This window comes from Eurypyga helias, unplaced genomic scaffold (assembly GCF_000690775.1).
Source record: "Eurypyga helias isolate BGI_N326 unplaced genomic scaffold, ASM69077v1 scaffold13204, whole genome shotgun sequence".
NCBI classification, from domain to species: Eukaryota; Metazoa; Chordata; class Aves; order Eurypygiformes; family Eurypygidae; genus Eurypyga; species Eurypyga helias.
This window is the reverse complement of record NW_010245693.1, coordinates 105,790-124,807: the sequence shown is the minus strand read 5'-3', so window position 1 is coordinate 124,807 and position 19,018 is coordinate 105,790. Positions and strand designations below refer to the sequence as shown.

The window sequence follows — 19,018 nt, the reverse complement described above, 5'->3', positions numbered from 1 at the left end:
CCTTTTTTAATCCTGTTACTGGAATCTATATATGTCTACTATCTTCACTTTTTTTCCTGAAAAGTCCTTCATGCTAGCAGGAGACAGTGATAATCACAAGGGGTAGACGCCCTTTCTAAGCAGCTGGAATTCCCCCTCATTCAATTATCAGCAAGATCTGACCCTGCCTGGCTTGTGAGGCCGCTCAGATATGGGATGTTGAAGACAGGAGATGGCATGACCACAAGACAAAGATATAACTGAAAGCTGTGGGCAAAGTATGTCACATTATAATCCAACAAGACTGTGTCTTCTTTTTTGACATGAGTCATTGTAGCCAAAGGAAAATATTTTTTCCCCTTTTATTAATTGCATTTGAAAACAGTAGACACGAACCGTGTGTACATGTACTCGTGTGCAGTAAAAAACATGGAGTATTAAATAATTGTAATAAGAATTCTGTAAAAATCAGTCGTCTTTATTCCTGTGGACTAGTCTGCCTTGGCATTCACCTTCTTCCTTTCCACTGCAGGGTGATTAATTAATAAACCTTTAGTTAATTGAGATTTCTGCCAGCCAATTCCAGAGGGGTTATTACTTAAACACATGCAAACTATGTTCCCATTTAGAGAAACTTTCTCGTTTTCTCTCTGATAAGTACAGTGAATGTAAATTTTCAAACATTAAACATTAATATTACAACGGTGTTGATCCATTACACATTATAGCTTGCAATCTATTCCTTATTACAAATAACCTATGCAGAGCCAGGAGCTGAAACATATGCTATTTCTACAGAATTGCTTAATCCCACAAATGTAACAAAGCAGAGGTCTCTGGTGTCTTTCAAACAAACATTTTTCCCTGCAAAAAATTATTATCTAAAAATAAAATTTTTAAAAAAGTAGTGTAATGTGAAAGTTTTCTTTTTTGGTGGGGGTGCTTCTTATATTATACATGTCTTTTATCACTGGAACTTACTAAAAAAACCCTCATCTGTATATCTCCAGTTATAAACAATTGGGGAGACTTGAAACAGAAGATAAATATAATAAAAATATATAAATGGTGCAAGTCAAATGAAAACTTTGAAAATTATAGAAACATATAGGTAGACATGGAAGCATCTTTTCCTCATTTACAAGAGGGAGATCAAAGTAATGACATAAGCCAGTGAAAGCACCTATGGCATACAGAGGGAACAAGCCAATCTGAAATGCCCAGAGCCTTTAGAACAAACCACAAGAGTCCTTTGTGCACAGGTAATTGGGTCAGTAACTAGAATATCATGTATCTTGAAGAAAAGGTACAGTTTACGCATTGCCGGTATCAGCAATTTAGCTGCCGAAGAGGAACAGCTAGTGTAAGTGTGGCAAGGAATTCCCGTTGCCATAATATTTTAATCCATGACCACAACACCATCTGTAAAGATAATACTAAAAGTCAATTTGAAAAGCACTTTTTATTTTTAGACAGAGAGGACCACACAGTGCTGTGCTAAGGATTAACTGTTAGTATCTCCACAATGGCAACTAAATTGAGAAGTGATGGTAACAATCCCCAGTGGCCTTTAGTGGCCTTTGGTGGGTCTTTACCAGGCAGGTGGACAGCCTCCTGGAATGAATGGCCACACCCCATGCTCAATGGAGACCTCAGCCAATTTTCACCACTAAGGAATACTGTTTGAAGGCCTGTTTAAAGCCAGTTTTCAGGCAGGCTTGGAGTGGACAGAAGGGAGCGAATGGACAGCTTACTTCCGCCTTTGCCGCTCTTCTCCATGCGGTACTGGTAGATGTGCAGAGTGAAGAGCATGTGGGAGTTGCGGTGATCCTCCTCATCACAGTCCCGCTGGCTGCTGCGACGCGAGGCAATGGCAGCGTCAAGGAAGAAGGCAGCCTTCTCTGCCGTAGGAGCACGGAGCTCGCTCTGATTCTGAAGCTGCAGGTTAACACACGGGAGACGTGATCTAGAAACTCCCACCCAAGTCAACACTACGAGGCAACTTCCCACAGGCAATGCACGCTGTGGGTACATTGGCTTCTGATGGGACCACAAAGAAGGAGGTGCAAAGACAGTTGTTACACATAAACCCCAGCCATGGGAAACCATCATAGGAGCTGGACAGGTGCGTAAGTTTGTTCCTTCGCTCCCCTAGAATTTTAAGCTATTTGTGCTTATTAATTATTCATTATTTTCATAATTTTTACTGCCTTTGTTGCCCCTGCATTGCTGGCTGTGGCAATCACTGTCTCCTGATGGCTAGAAGTAAAAAAAACAATTTGTGGAAGACATGCCAATCTCAACAGTTGGTGAAGACTAGCAGGGACAGGACTACATGTTACCCTTCAGAAAGTGTTAGAAGGGAGCAGTCCACAGATAAATCTTGGAAATTGCAAGACTGAAGCTTGTGTTCATCCCCACAGTGTGGGGACCAGCACAGGAGAGAAGCCATTTTCTTAGCCCTTCATACCACAAGCTTATGCACCTGCTCACAAGCCAGGGAAATCCATTAAATGGAACAAGGCAGGTAATATACATACATTCACATTTGCTGGACCTCAATCCCAGACACCAGCCTCCTCTTATCTCTCCAAAGTGATAGACAGCATAGGAGGGCAGATATTATTAACCCCTATAACGTTAGGAATGTTACATGTCACCTAAGATTAGCTTGTCTGTGGAAGGGATGTGCAACAGAGCAATCTGATGGCATTAGTCCAGGCAGTAGGCAAAGCTGCCCCACAGCCCAGAGGATAACCTAGTTTTGTCTGAAGCAAAAGCAGCAAAGAACTCCCATCCTCAGGGTTTGTTCCGCTGCTGTGTAACTCAGCTGAAAGTTCAGTTCTCCTAAAGAAGACAGTGCTCCTGTCTTCTCTTTGTGACCATTAATTGGCCCGAGGAGGGATAAAGCCAAGGGTTGCACAGGATGGGGTAACATGCTGCCTCTAGAAAGAGGTAGGGGGGCAGGAAGGAGTTAACAAGGCAAGCAGAAGGCAGGCCAGTCTGTGGGCTGATCTCACTAATGTAAGCAACAAGAAAATGTGCATTCTTGTAAAGGCCCAATGACAGACAGCATGACATATGGTGACTATTCATTTATTATACATACTGCTGATTTAGCATATCTGTATGGCTATAATATAATATTCTTCCTTCATGTGAGGATTTTGAGAATTCAGGTGTAGGACATGACTCCAGAATGTCGCTGTGTCTTGTAAACACACATAAAAAGGTGTTTTTTTTCTTGCAATTTAATTCGGTATTTTACACTGCAGAGATGCATAGACATCTCACACAGCTACTTCTTCTCCACTGATCTAAAATAATTCATTTTGTACATGGCTGTTCTGTCTGTATCCATATGAAAATAAGCAAGAGTAATGGGATATTTATTATTATTGCTATTGTGCTTAAAATCCTTAGTAAAAAATTAAGCTCTAAGGAGAGGCTAGTTTTACACGATGTATGCTAATTCTGATCTTAACTGGCTCATCTATCACCCCAGTGGGAATTGTGAGGACTCAGATCTCCCAGGTTATATTCACTAGACTGCATCCATTACTGGATACCAGAGGGTGAGATCTCTTGTGATACTGTGAGTATTCCATAAAGCACTAAAACCAGAAGTCAAGGGACAATGGGAACCCTAATTGTTCCAATTAAATTCAAGGCACAACTTTGTAGACTTTGTGTAGAATAGAAAAGAATGGGAAATATGATCTAACTACATCCAAAAGGCTTAAAACACAAAGAGATAAACCACAAAATTCATTACTTGCATTTTAAAGCGATTCATGACTTTTGTGGATGTGAATCATGATTTCTAGATGCTTGGAGCTGGAAATAGGGTACATGACCATATAGGTCTCTTTCCTTCTCCCTCCATTTCCCATCCCTGGATAGGCAGTGCTCTACAGGTTCTGGATGGAAGCATCCTTTTCTTTTAATTTGAAAGTATGTATTCAAACTCCATCATGCTGGTTTGCTCTCTCTTCATCTACTCATACAAAAAATCGAACTCATTCAGACTCATCAGGCAACAAAATGAAAGAATGGGTCTTTTTTTCCCCTCAGACCAAGAGCAAGGAGGGTGGGGAGGGTGGGCAGAAATATGGCTGCTGAGACTTTGTAGTGGTTACCTAGGAAATACATGAGCCAGTTACTTCTTCCTGCTAAACCTCCTAACCTGAGAAAAGTTCGAGTTATTCTTGGCTTGCCCAGCTCAGGAATTTATTTCTTGGCAACGATTAATAAGTAGTGATTAATGCTTCATACAACATCGCTAATGCAAATGCTATAAATACTGTAGTTTATAAAGAGATAAACAGCCATATTAATGGCCTCCAGCTATTTGTGCAGTACTGTAAATATTTTAGCTTGTTGTTTTACAAAATAGAGATCACACTTTTTTTTTTTTTTAAAGAATGAGGTGAATTTTTGTTTGCACTGAATGTATTCACATTTTACTGCAAACACAAGCCCCTGCTCAACATCAGTTATACCAGAGGTACAAATATTTAGGCCAGGAGAGCAGATGGCCCTGCAGCTGCAGGTCATAAAGTTCTTGCATGTTTTAAAGTAAACACTTTCAAGTCTATAAACGTTATGCTCTGGGTAGTTCTTGAATTTGAACCACCTCAATAGCTAAAAGAAAAAAAGTCACATCACTTGTTTCAGTGTAAAATGAACCTTGGATTCACCTGCATGCCACAAATGGGATCTTCACAAAGGTAGACACCTGGGGACTGGCCATCTTGCAGGCTGCCTGTAGCCACTTCTGACAACAGGTCTCTCAGATTTTCTTCTTTCCCCCACACTTCCACTGCAGAAATTCGGACTGAGAAGCGGGCTCCTGTCTTCTCTTTGCGTTCATTAATCAACTTGAAGAGCCAGGAGATGGCACAAGGGATTATGCCGAGGTTTTGCATGGAATCATCCTTCCCGATCATGGTGTATGACTTCCCTATCAGAAATGGGGGGATGGAGAAAACAACATCACTCCCAGGACCTTCACAGCTTTCTGCCAAGAGACTTTATCCTGCACAGCCTCAGGAAAACAGCTTCCTAACTCAAAAAGGACAGTCAGCAAGGAAAAAGATAGGCAGGCAGACAAATAGTACATGGAAAACAGAACATTCTAAACCAACAGATGAAATCTTGAGCTGCTTTCAAAATTCATTGCCTCATGCATTTCCATGACATACCCCAAGCAGGGTGCTGCAGAGTTCCCTACCACACAACACTGCCATCTCTGATGTGGGTGAATAGCAGAGGGGGTGGGGTGGGGTGGTGGAATTGAGTAGAGCAGTGTTATGATCACTAAAAATCCCTGCTTTATTAGTGCAGTGTTCTTTAAATACCATTTTACTTCAAAGCACTATATTATGCTTCATAAGCTGGTGTTGGGATTGACATAAACCTGGCCCCAGTATGTAACTTCATACAGAAAAAAACCCAGGCACAAGAAATATTTTACTTGCATCAAAATCTTCCCCTGGTTTGGTCTTATTTGTCTCTGCAATTATAGCTCTGGTTTGCCTCTGCTGTAAAAGTTTGCTGATTAAGCACAGACAGAGAGTACTATCTTACACTGTTTTAGGTGTCACTATACACAATGGTCTTAGACAAGTTTTCTAAAGCTCCTGAATTTATAAGTCAGATGATAAAGGTGTGCATCATTTCAGGCAAGTAGTTGTGGCTTCTTTACCTAGCTTCATTTCTTATGTTGAACCTACGTGGAAAAAGATCAGCAGAGAAAATATTTGTATTCACATGTCTGTTGCAAGGTCTGGATGTGTCCACGGTTGGTGGAATGGTGGTGGTGCTGTTAACAAAGCAACTGCAGAGACTCAACTTGTGCTCCAGCAAAGCCCTAGCCAGGGTGCCTCTCTAAAGGACATGTAGCACTTGTGAGACTCCCTCATCTGGTGGCTTTCTTTTCCATCTTATTTGCCATCTTGTGTTTGGCAGGTGGTTACTTGGTCTAGTGGCTCTGCTTCATTGTACCAAAGCTGGTGGCATTGCAGCATTCAGTACTCTCCAGGTTTTGTTGCTTATAATTTAGAATAATCATGGCCTGATACAGTTTAATCTTCTTTAGCACTTGATAAACTGAATTATCCTTTTACGTTGTATGTGTACATCTGTATTTCTTTGCAACAGCAAAGAATGGAGATTATTGCTCACCTGCAATGCAACTCACTAAATTAAAGAGACAGTATTTTCAAAATACTATTAGATAAGCATGAACAAAATATATGATTATTCTGGAAATCCACTTATTTCTAAAGAATAGTGTGTTAATGATGATGATTCTCCCTTTTATTGCCTTTCCATGAATACCTGAAATGCTGTTGATGTGGTTGCAAAGAAAGAGTTTCGATCCATTGGTAACATTCTGTTAACCATGAGAATAGGTTTTGTTGAAGACAGAATAGGAAGAGGTTAGAAATGAGTGAATTGTCAAATCAGGGAACAGAATATAAATCAAGCTAATTGAGTCCCCAGTCACAGCACTGGAATAGTGCCATCACAAACATGAAGTACTTGAGTGGATACTCACAGCTAGATAAAAGTGATACTTCGGCAGTCTCCAATACCAAGCATGTTTTTAAAACTGTAGATCACTGTTGGATCATTCATTAACAATTGAAGACAGTGCTAAAAATTGCTGTAGTACTCAGGGGAGGGAATGAAGCAGCAACTCAAAGATAACTTCTGTTTCAAAGAGCATGCTGTCCAACATTTAGGTGCTATACAAAGTGAATAGATGTGTAAGCGGGAGGTGAAGGTGTAGTACAAGGTCATGCACAGTGTGCCACTTTCAAATACAATTACTATGCACAGACAAATTAAAGTTGTTTTCCCTAATGTAATGTATTAGAACTTTTCGCTTAAAAAGATTCATTTTGCTGCTTGAGTAGGGAAATTTAACAATACCAACCAAGCTTGGCATGGCCAAAGCAAAACACGCAGCCGTCTGCCCCATTGACCACAGACTGGATCACCTCAGCCACAGTCCCAGCACATACTTCAGCCTGTCACAGGTATTGGGGGGGAAAAAAAAAAAAAACAACAGAGAGAAGAAAAAAAGAAAAAAGAAAGAAGAAAAAAAGAAACCCATTAACAATAATAAGGAACATTAGAGTACTTTCACTGGAAAATGGTCATCATGTCTTCAGTGTTCCAGGTAGCATGTTGAATGCCAAAAAGTCTAATCCTGCTTGTCTCATTCATGTGACATATGCTGTTGATGGGAATGACATTACTTGTGCAGGCACATGAAGCAGGACTTTTGCTCTGTGTCAAGTAAGTTTCATTTTTTGAAGCATCAACATCCTTTGTGGGGTTACATAAAATACATATACTGTAAGGTGATGTGGTTGGTTTGTTAGAACTGTCTATTTAGGGGACTTCAAAAATACATTTTTGATTAAAAAAACCAATCAAATACTGAGGAATTTTTACAGGATCTATTATTTGCCCAATTATAGGCTGAGTTTGATTCCACAAGCAGGTTGGTAAGGAATGTAAGGGGTATAAACAGCCTCTTTGGTATTAGGTGACATTTCTTAATTTTTTGCTAGATTATTATTAGTTGTCTTAGCTTCTAGCAGCAGTAGGCTTCATCCTGAAGACTGTAGCAGTATTTTAAGAAGTACAACACACAAATTTACCCAGGTCATTTTCAGATTCACAGTTCAAGCAGGCTGAATGGTCTAAAGTGCTTCTGCGGGAAATGCCTATCAATAGTGGGTGAAGCTAAATCAGAAGTCACAGTTTAGGCTTTTATATGAAGCACTTCTCATTTGAGAATAAATCATGTAAATTCACCTAGTTCATGGGTATTTCTAAACTATAATAGTGAATAAAATGGGCCAAGAAAGGGACTGTTCATTTGAACCGCATCCAGGCATTAGTCTGGGAGATGCTAGCTGCCGGGACCAGAACTAGGTCAGGGACTGACCTAATGATACGATCATACAGCAGTTCTTTAGCTGGCCCTGTGTCCTAGCACTGTTTAGTTTATGTGTACAGAAACAACCTTACAGTACTGTTTTCTAATTATAATTTGCAATGTTACTTTAGTCTTCTACTGTCCTCCTCATGACATTTGGGAAACATATTTCACCAAACCAAAGCTTAATAAAAATAAGAAATATGAATATATACATATGAATAAAGATTTGTGGACTAAAATTCCCATCCTCCTACTAAACTGAATAATAGAACACATAAATAATCCTTGACTTCTTAATGAATAGAGGTCTGCATTAGATAACTGCAGTTCCAACCAGATTGCTATATACACCAAATAATAAGATTTTATAATATACAATCACTTGTTGATACTGAGGTTTTGCCTACTAGGCACCTTTTAGCACATTTATTGCATGTATAACTTTAGGAGCAATTATTTACAGTAAAGAATAAAGAAAGAACACAATTATCAAGATACAACTTAATAAATAGTTTTCATTATTGATGACATTGGCAGACCAAATTCAGCCCTGGTCTAACTCCACTGAAAGAACTGCTATTGCAAAGGAAACTAATTTGAGTCTGGTGCATGCTGCTCTTTAGATAACTATTCCAATCATACATTGCCTACCTGTGATGCATCTTGGGGGAAAACTGCATCGAAAGCAAACATCTTGGGTGGAACCTGGTTGCCCCTTTTCTGGAAAGCATTCTGACCTCCACAGGCCAATGGGTCATACAGTGTGATTTGCTTCTTACGGGGGTCAACTTTTAAGAAAGAGCTGGACTCAGACGTGTCTCTGGCAAGCGTGGAAGAAATGCGCACCATGACTTTGACCTGTCAGCAAACACACAAAAGGATGACTGCATTTGATTAGTCTGTCGGATGCTCTAGACTGGTAGGTTGAATGAACTTTCCAATTACAGTCGACCAAATCATACTTGCTTGCTGTACCTAGTGGAAGTCAGTGAAGACACAGGAATTATTATAGGCAGAATTTGGCCTAAAATACACAGTGAATAAAGCCAGAACTTACCTCCATCTAGTTCAACAACCAACTTGTGTATTTAGAATTACGAGGTACATCATCGTCTGATCATGCGGATGTTAGTCAAGTGCAAAGATGAGGTACTTGTACCTTGTACTTACTTGCCATATAAATTGAAAATTAACTGTACCCCAGTGGCCCAATTAACAAAGGCAAAAGGTAATCTAGACTGCTGAACTATCAGAACTGCTGCAGTTTCCATGAAGCAGTCTGATGAATAAAAGCACATAAAAGACAGATCTGTAATTTGCTCTTTTCGAATTCTACTCCAAATGCAAAAAGATAAAGTGCTTAGTTCTAAGTGTCATCATCAAAATGTTCTGAGAAGAGCTCTGGTTTAATGGTCAGATTTTGAAATTATCATCAAAGGAGTGGAATGTAATAAGCGAAACAAGAGTTGTTAAAACATGTTAGCTCACAACTCATTAAATGGCTACAAAATAAGATGTTATTCCTAAAACAAAAATACATCTTCATGGATTTAATGAGGTTATAGTGCATCCTTAGACCAGACCGTAAGCAATTTAGATGTAAGTAAAAATGATGACAATCTGTCTGGCTTTGTTCTCCCCATACATTCATCCCCTGCAGACACATGAGTTACTGAACTTTACAGGGCAAGCATCATCTCTCCACCAGTTCTTGCCTCTAGCCATACCTGCACGCACTTTCTCCTACAGCAGACTGTCACACCAACCAGACAGAAGTTTTGTCTTAATGCCCCTTAACTGTATGTCTCTTGTATCAAACCCACCCATGGCTGGTATGTAAGTGACCACAAAGGGTCACCTTAGAACAGTGTGAGAGCATATCTGCTGTTGGAATAGCAGATGCATCCTGCAAAGAGGTTGCAACCCTCAAAGTTAGACAAGGCTGCAGTTCCCGTCAATGCCACTGAGACTGGTGCTCTTTGTATGTAAATCTCATTTCATGCTGGCCTAAGAACATCCTACATGGAAATAAATCAGCTGCTTTGAAAGGTAAAATCTGGGCAAATTTATTTTTGACACAACCCCTTTGAAGACAAGAGAGTGAAACCAGAGATAATTGGGATTATTCATTATGTTTGTGATGTCTTCTCTATACGCCTGTGACTCAAAGTGATAATTATACTCCACATGTTTTAACCTGGCAAACCAAATTGTCATTAGATAGTGAAATGGTCACAAATCTGTGCACATTATTTCAGTTTGAAAGAGGAAAAATATGATTTGGGTGTGAATGGGTTCTCTTCTCAACTGCTCAGCTGAGCTGTTTATGAATCCTAACCTCTAACTGGAAAAAGCCACTTCCAACATTTTGCCAAAGACATTCTTCAAAACCCAGCCCTAAGCAGAGCTGATTTCTACTGAGGTCAGTCTGCATGAACTAGGCAAGGTTTGAATGTTTATTCCAGCCCTAGGACTCCTGGCAGCTCAGAAGGGAGGTGCTTGTCAAGTTTCCAGGGAAGGGAGCGACTACAACACTGAATCCTAGAGGAGCAAGAAGACAAAGAAAAATGTCAGTATTAATCTGTTTTACTATTTTCCACTTTGGATGCTTTGGTTTTTTCTACGATGTCCTACATTTTTAAACAGAGCCAATATTGGGCATTAGTCTGATCTACTAGAAACCAAAATAAACGCTATTCTTCAACTACTTTAAATAAAGTACTTGCTCTGCTTTAGAAAATTATTTCCCTATAAGTTTATGTGTATTTTTGGCTGTTATGAATCCATGTCCTCCAGATCCTTGTGTGCAAAGGAGATTTAACTGAATACCCTGGGGCTAAGTTTCTTTGGGTTTTGGAGAATGGGTAGCGCATGAAATTTAACAACCCTTCACATAAAGGCAGTCTAAGAGTACTTTCTGGCCACAAATTCTAAAGGCATTCAGTTTTAACATCGGCTACACCAGTTGTATTACAGTATAATATCACTGGCTTGGGTCCTGATTTAACCCTGTTCACACAAAATCAGATTAATACCTGTCACTTCTTACACTGTTTCCCAACAGTGGCTATGACAAGGGTAAATCAACTAAGCTACAGCAGTAGAAACGATGGGAGACCAGGGCCACCTGCTCTGCTGTTTCCCAGTCCTTCATGCAATTTATGGCTGGGGGTGGTGAGGGGAGACTCAGAGTCCGTGCTGGCCCCAGCAATCCATGCCACAGGGGAGGCAGCGCAAGGGCAGACGAGCATAACTCAACCAGCTTTGGGGATAGCACAGGAACTTAATGGACTTAAAAGACTTCAGTTCAATTTAAGGAACAGACAGGCTGAAGATCACAGTGCTGCTCTGGGGAAGGCAGAAATACAGTATGGTTAATTTGAAACTAACTGAACAGTGAAGTTTAAGAATGGCAATACTTTATGTTTGCAATTTATATTTAAATAAACCATAAATTGAACTTCTCCTTAAAAAGAAGAAAGGTTTTCTGCTTCACTTCCTATGTGTCATTACTCCTTTAGTCCAATGCTACAGTTTCCCACTAATCTCTTGTAATTGAAGGGTTTAAGAGATACCACTTGTGATTAATGGGACCACTCAGTCTGCCAGAAATTCTTATTTGAATCCCAGTGATCAGGTCTTGGCAGCCCCCAGTCTTAGACGCACCTCTGACTGTTTCTACAGGGAAACATGAAAGCAATCTCTTGAGGCATATGCTGTTGGTAAAACAAACAACCTGGGCCTAATTTTGATCTAATTTTACACTCATGAAAATCTGGCTGAACTCAGCAAGAATTACCCTGTCTTGAGAGTGGAGAGGGAGAATAAAAGGTCACTTGCTCTGCATCATTATTGTGCCTTTCCTAGGATAAAACTTCACCTCTTAATTCTGCTCATGCTAGAAGCATTTTAATGCATTTTTCTCCTGTGAGGTCACAGGACTGCATTTGACAACTATTGAATCCAACAGGACCCCCACTTAGTTCTCTGGACACTGAAACCTTACAGTCTTGCCTACAAAGATTTGTTCTTTTTTTGAAGGAGTTTTACAGTCATTAAATTTCACAATATCACTCCCGATGTGCAATGTCACAGATGAAAGCACAATCAGACCTGCACTGTTTAGGTTTCCTCAACGAGGTTTCTTTGTATTTTTGTGTTTGTTTTTACTTTCAACATATATGTGTGTGTATTTAAATTATATACATTACTATAAAAATGCATATACATTTTCTGAATATATCTAAGAATTTAATATACATACATTTTTCATAAATTTCTCTCTAAATCATAATTATTGGCACTGAAGAGTACCTTCATGGGTACCTTTCAGTAGTCTCAAGGGAAGATATAGGGGAATTAATATCACTATGCTTCTGTACTTTAACAATAAGCACAGACCTTTTAATCAGATGCATTACAATTTCAGGTCCCTGAACTATATTCCTTTGCCATCTCATTTTTTTAATTAGTGCATCTCTCTATACACATCAACTACTTCTTGAAGAGAAAATTTGCTAATTACAGGATTTTTCCCCAGCTAAACTCAATTTGTGGCCTACCATGGACCTTTTATGTTCTTACTCTGCAGAGAAGGACAAAGACTCAGCACAATCTGCAGAGAAGAACCGGTGCCATAGGGAAAAAAAAAAGAAAACAAGAGTCCAGCTGCAGCCACTGACACCCCCATGTCTCCTGTGCCCACAGGGGTCTGTCTGGAGGGCTGGCAGTGAAAAGACCAGGGATGGTGGAAGAGGTAAGCTGTGTCAAATCTGCATCAAACACGAATAACTACAAACAGAAGCTGGAAGGAGGCAACACAAGCAATCAGAGATTGACACCAGGGATATTATCACTTCCTTCTCCTCTTGCCTGGAAGATTTCATTTGGGGTTCATTTATCTAATTACTGCAGGGACAGGGCTAGACAGCTGTTGCTTGGGGCACTGTGCTTGCCTTTACGAGCTGCTTTTCTCATCAATCATTTGAGCAGCTTCTGCTGGACGTATGCTAGGTAGTGGTGGGAGGCAGGAGCTGCGGTGCAGTCACGGGCCGAGACAGGCCAGCCGGGGCTATTGAGCTATATTAGCACTCCATCAATGTAATGGCAATCACTGGCTGCAGGAACAGCCTTATTGGAGGTTAATGAAGAGTGGGGTTTGTAATTTCTCACTGTTACAGTTGTAAATAATGGTGGCAGGCATGCATTTTTGCTGTAGCCAGCCACAAAATGCTACAGCACAAGATCTATGATATCCCAACCATTTACGCATATACGTGCTTTTTCATGATAGATGTAAAGTTAGAAGCCTTCTATAGTGCCTAGAGAATGTGGAAACAGTCTGTTAAGAGTTTTAAAGGATCTTTCTTACAGATTATGAGGCAATTAATGTATCATGTTAACATGAAACCTAGGAGGTCAAGATAAACAGACAGAGCCAGAATGAGACAAATACCGAACTGCATGAGTGGATGTTGTTTTAATGGAAGTCTCCTGGTCACATTTAAAAAAAAAAAGAAAAGGCAGGAAATTTGGGTGAATTATGCCAGTATAAGCTGGTCAGGAAGCACGTGTAAACAGTCCTGATTCTCCTCTCTTTCTATTTTCACAAAGGTGACTCTTGTGGGCTTCAGTGCTTCAATTTAGCACAAATTAGAAACTGCTCAGGCCTGATCACTCATGCTGTGGGGAAATAGCTGTTACTGCTGCTGCTACTTTGGAAAAGCAGTGTAAACAATTGAAAAAGCAATACCATTAGGGCTCGCAGGTCTTCCCTGCTTCTTTCTTGTGTAATAGGTAAAATCTTGCCAGCTCATCAACACCATCCTGTACAGCAGTTAAACTGATTTGCACTTGCAGCAATAATAGGAAGTAGCGTAACTGTACACAAGCACCAACCATATTATTCAAAGAACTTGCTCTTATCAGGTTGGTACCCTTTTTCAATTGGATGATGTAACTTTATTAGTAAATTCAGTAAAATCTGGTATGAAATATGCTCAGGTCACAGGCCATGGCTCAGTGACCTCTTGTCTTGTTTGTGTCAGCAGTAGCTTTGAGTTTTGTCACTGTAATTTGGTACGGTCAAAAGACAATGCTGAGCACTGACACAGCCTGGAGCCAGCATGTACATCAGCCCAGTCCCTCAGCTGTGGCAGTGCTACTTCAGCATTTACTAGATTAACAAAAAGCAATGCAACTTTCTTCTGTTCTTTAAAAAATAAATAATAAAAAAACCACAGGGGGATCATCCTGTCATGGAAACAATCTTTCCTTAAGTTTCCCCACATGCAACAAACAGACTCTCTGTTCCTGGTTTTCCTTTTGCATCCTTCCCTTCTCTTTGAGGGCACTCTGCATTTTAGACCTGCATCGCTGGGGCAGTCTGTGTGTTGCCTCAAGAAGGAGGAGGATTTTTCTCACCTTCTGACATTCTCCACATACCTCCACATAGATTCACAGAAGCTACATGCATCTGTGATAGAGCCAACAACAGCCTAACTCTGCTCATATATGGGGCCAAAATTTCAGCTGGTGTTTCTGGTAGAATATCTTTAAACATCACTGTTAGTGGCATTTTCATAAGAAGTGGACAAACCAAAACAACCTTCAACAATTCCAGCATGAACAACGTGGGATCAGCTGGCAAATCTTGTCTTCCCTGCAGTGGATCTGCAGACATGTAAGCATGCACCTACTGGTAGAGTCAGCAGATGCCTTGCTTAAGCCTCTAACACACTACTGCAAAAATTTGCTCTGCTTCTCTCACTCCAGTAAGAATTTATTTTTCTACTCTGAGAAGCAAGTACAGTTGGCTGCAATGAATTTCAAGTTCTCATTTCCTTGGCATCAGATCTCTTTACCTTTCAAAATCAGAGATTTTTCTTCACTTAAGGGACCTTTTAGAGTAGAGGATTTCCCCCCTTTCTCTTTTCTATGTAATATTACTTTTTCAAAGGGGTCTTTATATAGAAAGTATCTATCTAGTAAATTAAACAATGCAAAAACTGTTTCCTGGCACAAAATGGCCAGCATCTTTCCCTGTAATTCTCATTCTCTGCTATAGTGTGGCCATATCCAATCATCTGCCAAGATGGTCCTTGGCCCATATTAATTTAAAAACCATACCTGGTTTTGTTTGGAAGAGCAGTTTAGTGGCACCACACCATGCCAAGGACCTTGTTAACAATGCAGGCATATGGACGATTGAGTGCCAGTGCCCAGGAACATTTCCTGCTCCTGTTTAATGTACATTATAGACTGTACTGGTTTTCTTCATAGTAGTTTCTGTGGTGTTATGGTTTGGATTTGTGCTGGAAACCAGCATTGATAACACAGGGATGTTTTCGTTCCTTCTGAGCAGGGCTTACACAGAGTCAAGGCCTTTTCTGCCTCTGACCCCACCCCACCAGCGAGGGGGCTGGGGGTGCACAAGCAGTTGGGAGGGGACACAGCCAGGACAGCTGACCCCAACTGACCAAAGGGACATTCCATACCATATAGCATCATGGTCAACATATAAAGATGGGGGAAGAAGAAGGAAGGGGGGTAGTTGGAAGTAATGGTGTTGGTCTTCCCAGGTAACTGTTATGCGTGATGGAGCCCTGCTTCCCTGGAGATGGCTGAGCCTGCTGAGGAAGAAGCAGTAAATGAATTCCTTGTTTCGCTTTCTTGTGTGCACAGCTTTTACTTTACTTATTAAACCGTCTGTCTCAACTCACTTTTACCCTTCCAATTCTCTCCCCATCCTATTGCAAGGGTAAGTGGGCAAGCAGCTGCGTGGTGCTTAGCTGCCTACCAGAGTTAAGCCACAACACAGTCCCAGCCACACTGCGCAGCTTGGCCATGTTTTACATTCTTTACAAGAAACTCAGGTGGGGCAGTAGTGGCCTCCCAAGCATGTGGTGTGCCATATGTTGCACTGTTCTTATTCCAGCCTGGCGTGGTATCTACAGGTCCTCCAGTCAGATCCACAAAACTCAGTGAACACTTTCACGGCAAGCCTCCCTAAAGGAAATTCTCTGCTCTTGTGATTGATGACATGGCTGCCATTGTTCTCCCTGCCTACTCAGGGTTGCCCTCAGCCCCGGGGCGGGGGAGGGATCCAGCAGTGACAAGTCACTTGGTTCTTTCTCATAGGCCATGCTCACATATTGCTGCAGTGCAGAAAGTCTGAAGAGAAATTTGCTTCTGTCATTCAAAGTTTCCTCTTAGAAACCTGCTCTTCCAGCAAAATGTGACTGTACTGCCTCAGCTGCCACAAGGAGTAGCAATATCAACAGCAGCAATATCTCAGCCATGCTTATTGATAATTATGTCTGCTGTATTACTTTTAAGAGCCCCAGTTTTCCTTTTTGTGAAGCTGTGAAAAAAGTGCACGGGATGTGGCTTGGTAAATTTAAGCAGGCAGGTCATCTCATCCCTAATTAGAGAAAGAGTGGCACTGAGGGCTTCGCATTATACATTCTCAGGAGAATAGGAACTCCCAGATGAACAAAAAACTCTTTTTTTTGTCTAAGGAAACAAGAATTTCTATGGAAAGAATGCAGATAAAAGACTAAGTTTCCTTGATACATGTCTTTGAGAAGTCTTTTCAGTGCTAGAGAAACAAAGGATATACAGGTATTGCACAGAAGATGTATAATCACAATAGTAAGCTTTTCCATTATTTATAAAGATGATCTCCATGACTGCATACAAAGGAAGATTCCCCAGTCTGCACATAACAGGGTATGGCACAGCACCATAAATAATGAGTAGCGATGCAATCAGATACGAAGGATTTACATTATTTAAGCCAAGCCAGAAGAAGTGACAAATTGCAGTTTAATGCAGATAAGTGTGGAAAAAGATGTGTAAAGCTTTGGAGTGGCAGCTGGTAATGACAGCCAGTAAATAAAAGGGCCGGTTCATGATGCTGAGTAGGAAGAAGATTTGAGATTTCATGGAGAGGAAAAGAATTCCAAAGAAAGCAAGGGACTATATTGCTCAAGAGAGTCCATATAACTAGAAGGAGGCATAATTATCGTATTAGGCTTTATAGGGGAGATTTCTTATTTGTGCTTGGGCTTTCAGAGGAGAAATCCAGTCTCTATAAGGGGAGTATAACCACTCTCTGGTGCCATATGTTGCATGAAACAATCTGCAGAGACATCAAGGATTAGAGCTAGATATTTTAATAAGGAATTTCATGTTATAATGTAACTGAATTCAGCAATAATTCTTTATTTACCTGTAAGTATATGAGATGAGAATTTGACCTTAGTCCAGAATAACCATCAACAAAAGGAAATCTGAGACAGGAGGAAATGATAAAACCTGGATCCAAGCAATGATATGATTTATATTGTTAGTGAACCTTTCACCTGAAGATCCTACAGGTCTTTGCAAAGACTTCCAACAGGAATAAGACATATATTTACAATTATGCTCATTTTTCAACTGCAGAAATAAGGCATAAGAATAAATGAATCATCTAAGATCCCAGGAAAGGCTTACCTTACCTAAATAGACAACCTGAAATCTATTTCTTTCCTTTCTTATCCCATAACTGTAGGCTGTAAGGTTTAAAAGGGCATAAACATGATATTAAATTTACCTTTTCTTTCATGTTGTATCCTATTTAATACTACTTGCATGTTTTTGTCTTTGGCAGTAGGACAAGGAGGCACCATAACTACAAAGCAGCTAGTCACTTAGATCTGTTTGTAAAGCTTTATATTATCTCAAACTAAAAACGCATTTGTTGAGCTTTAACAGAAACCCATGGAACAAATTTTTATGGTGGGCTTGATACTGCATGCCTCTGAAACAAACAGAATTCTCTGGGACAAGAGAATAGAAGACCAGACCATATAAAATGCATCTAAAGTTTCACATAGCTCCATAATACCACCTCCGACAGAGCCTCCCACTGCAGTGGCTTCAGTGACGTCCCAGTGGTGCCCTCCAAGCTATGCTTTGCCAATATCCACATGGCTCACATGCCACTTGCATCCTACCAAGACACAAACTGCGGGGAACTTACGCTATCAGGAGAGATCCATAGCTTCTGATGAGCCAACTTGTAGTCTGAATCAAATCTGCAGACTGCTGGGAACACTACTGGGCTTGGGAATGTCCATAGTACCATTTGTGGGCTGTCACTCTCAGGCGGAAGAAGAGTGCCCCAGAAAGGCCTCCCCTGGGTACATACAGTACATGAAGCTGCCTCTCTCAGCTCCTCCACAATCTGTTGCTGAGGGTCTAGTTGATTGTCCTTCCTCAGATATACGTTTTTTTTAAATGTCTTCCCCAGTCCTAACATTCAAGTGCTTTCTGACAAGTAGTGAACATTGTGTTGGCATTTACAGTAGCCTCTAGAAGGCATTACAACCTGAATTTTACCCTTGAAGGAAAGTAAACCTAGGGTAGTCATATGTCAGAGCAAATCTGTTCCTGAAAGCTGGGGATCAGCAAACACAGCCGCTGGTGGTACAAGGATACTTCTTACTTGGCAAAATCCAAAGACATATTAGCCAAGTCTACGTTGCTGGTGCCATTCATCTGCGTTGTAATCTGCAATATTGGTTCCTGGGCATGCATCTCACTCCAGGTACAGTACAGCTCATCTCCACTGCATCTTGTGTTCCCATTGGAAGAAATCCAGATATGCAGGCGAGAAGGATGGCACGGTATGCTTAGCACTGATCCTGGTCTGTCTGATCACAGAACCAAGATGCCAGGACTGTAATGCTTTCCTGTGTTTTTTGTACTGAACTAGGTAAGTAACAGAAGCAAAATCATACCAGATCAGGGAGACAAACAAAAAACAACAGAAAGAAACCTAAACAGGAGCCTCCAGGTGAGAACTAAATGGAAACAGTACTTTGACAAATGAAACCTGCCTCGTGCCACAGGGAGCCACTAACTTCTTTTACACTCCGATGTAGTATACAGCATAACATTGCTATTGACCCTCTTCCTTGACAAACACAACTCTATAGCAATGAGAAACAGCCAAAGTGCCCATCTGCTAGTAACCCCTACCACTGATTTCATCCACTGCCTAGTTAAATAAGAAGAATAATATAATAAATA

The 19,018-nt window shown here is 40.6% G+C and overlaps 1 protein-coding gene across 1 annotated transcript in view; it reads right to left on the bottom strand.

Moving 5' to 3' along the window:
- KIF26B (kinesin family member 26B) overlaps window positions 1-19,018 on the bottom strand; it is a gene marked incomplete at its 5' end in the record, with an annotated part of 168,232 nt that overhangs the window by 49,259 nt on the left and 99,955 nt on the right. Inside the window, 4 exons of the mRNA XM_010150171.1 lie at window positions 1,734-1,917; window positions 4,680-4,942; window positions 6,923-7,016; window positions 8,591-8,797. Of these exons, the coding sequence (XP_010148473.1) occupies window positions 1,734-1,917; window positions 4,680-4,942; window positions 6,923-7,016; window positions 8,591-8,797 (748 nt within the window). The remainder of the gene's footprint in view (window positions 1-1,733; window positions 1,918-4,679; window positions 4,943-6,922; window positions 7,017-8,590; window positions 8,798-19,018) is intronic.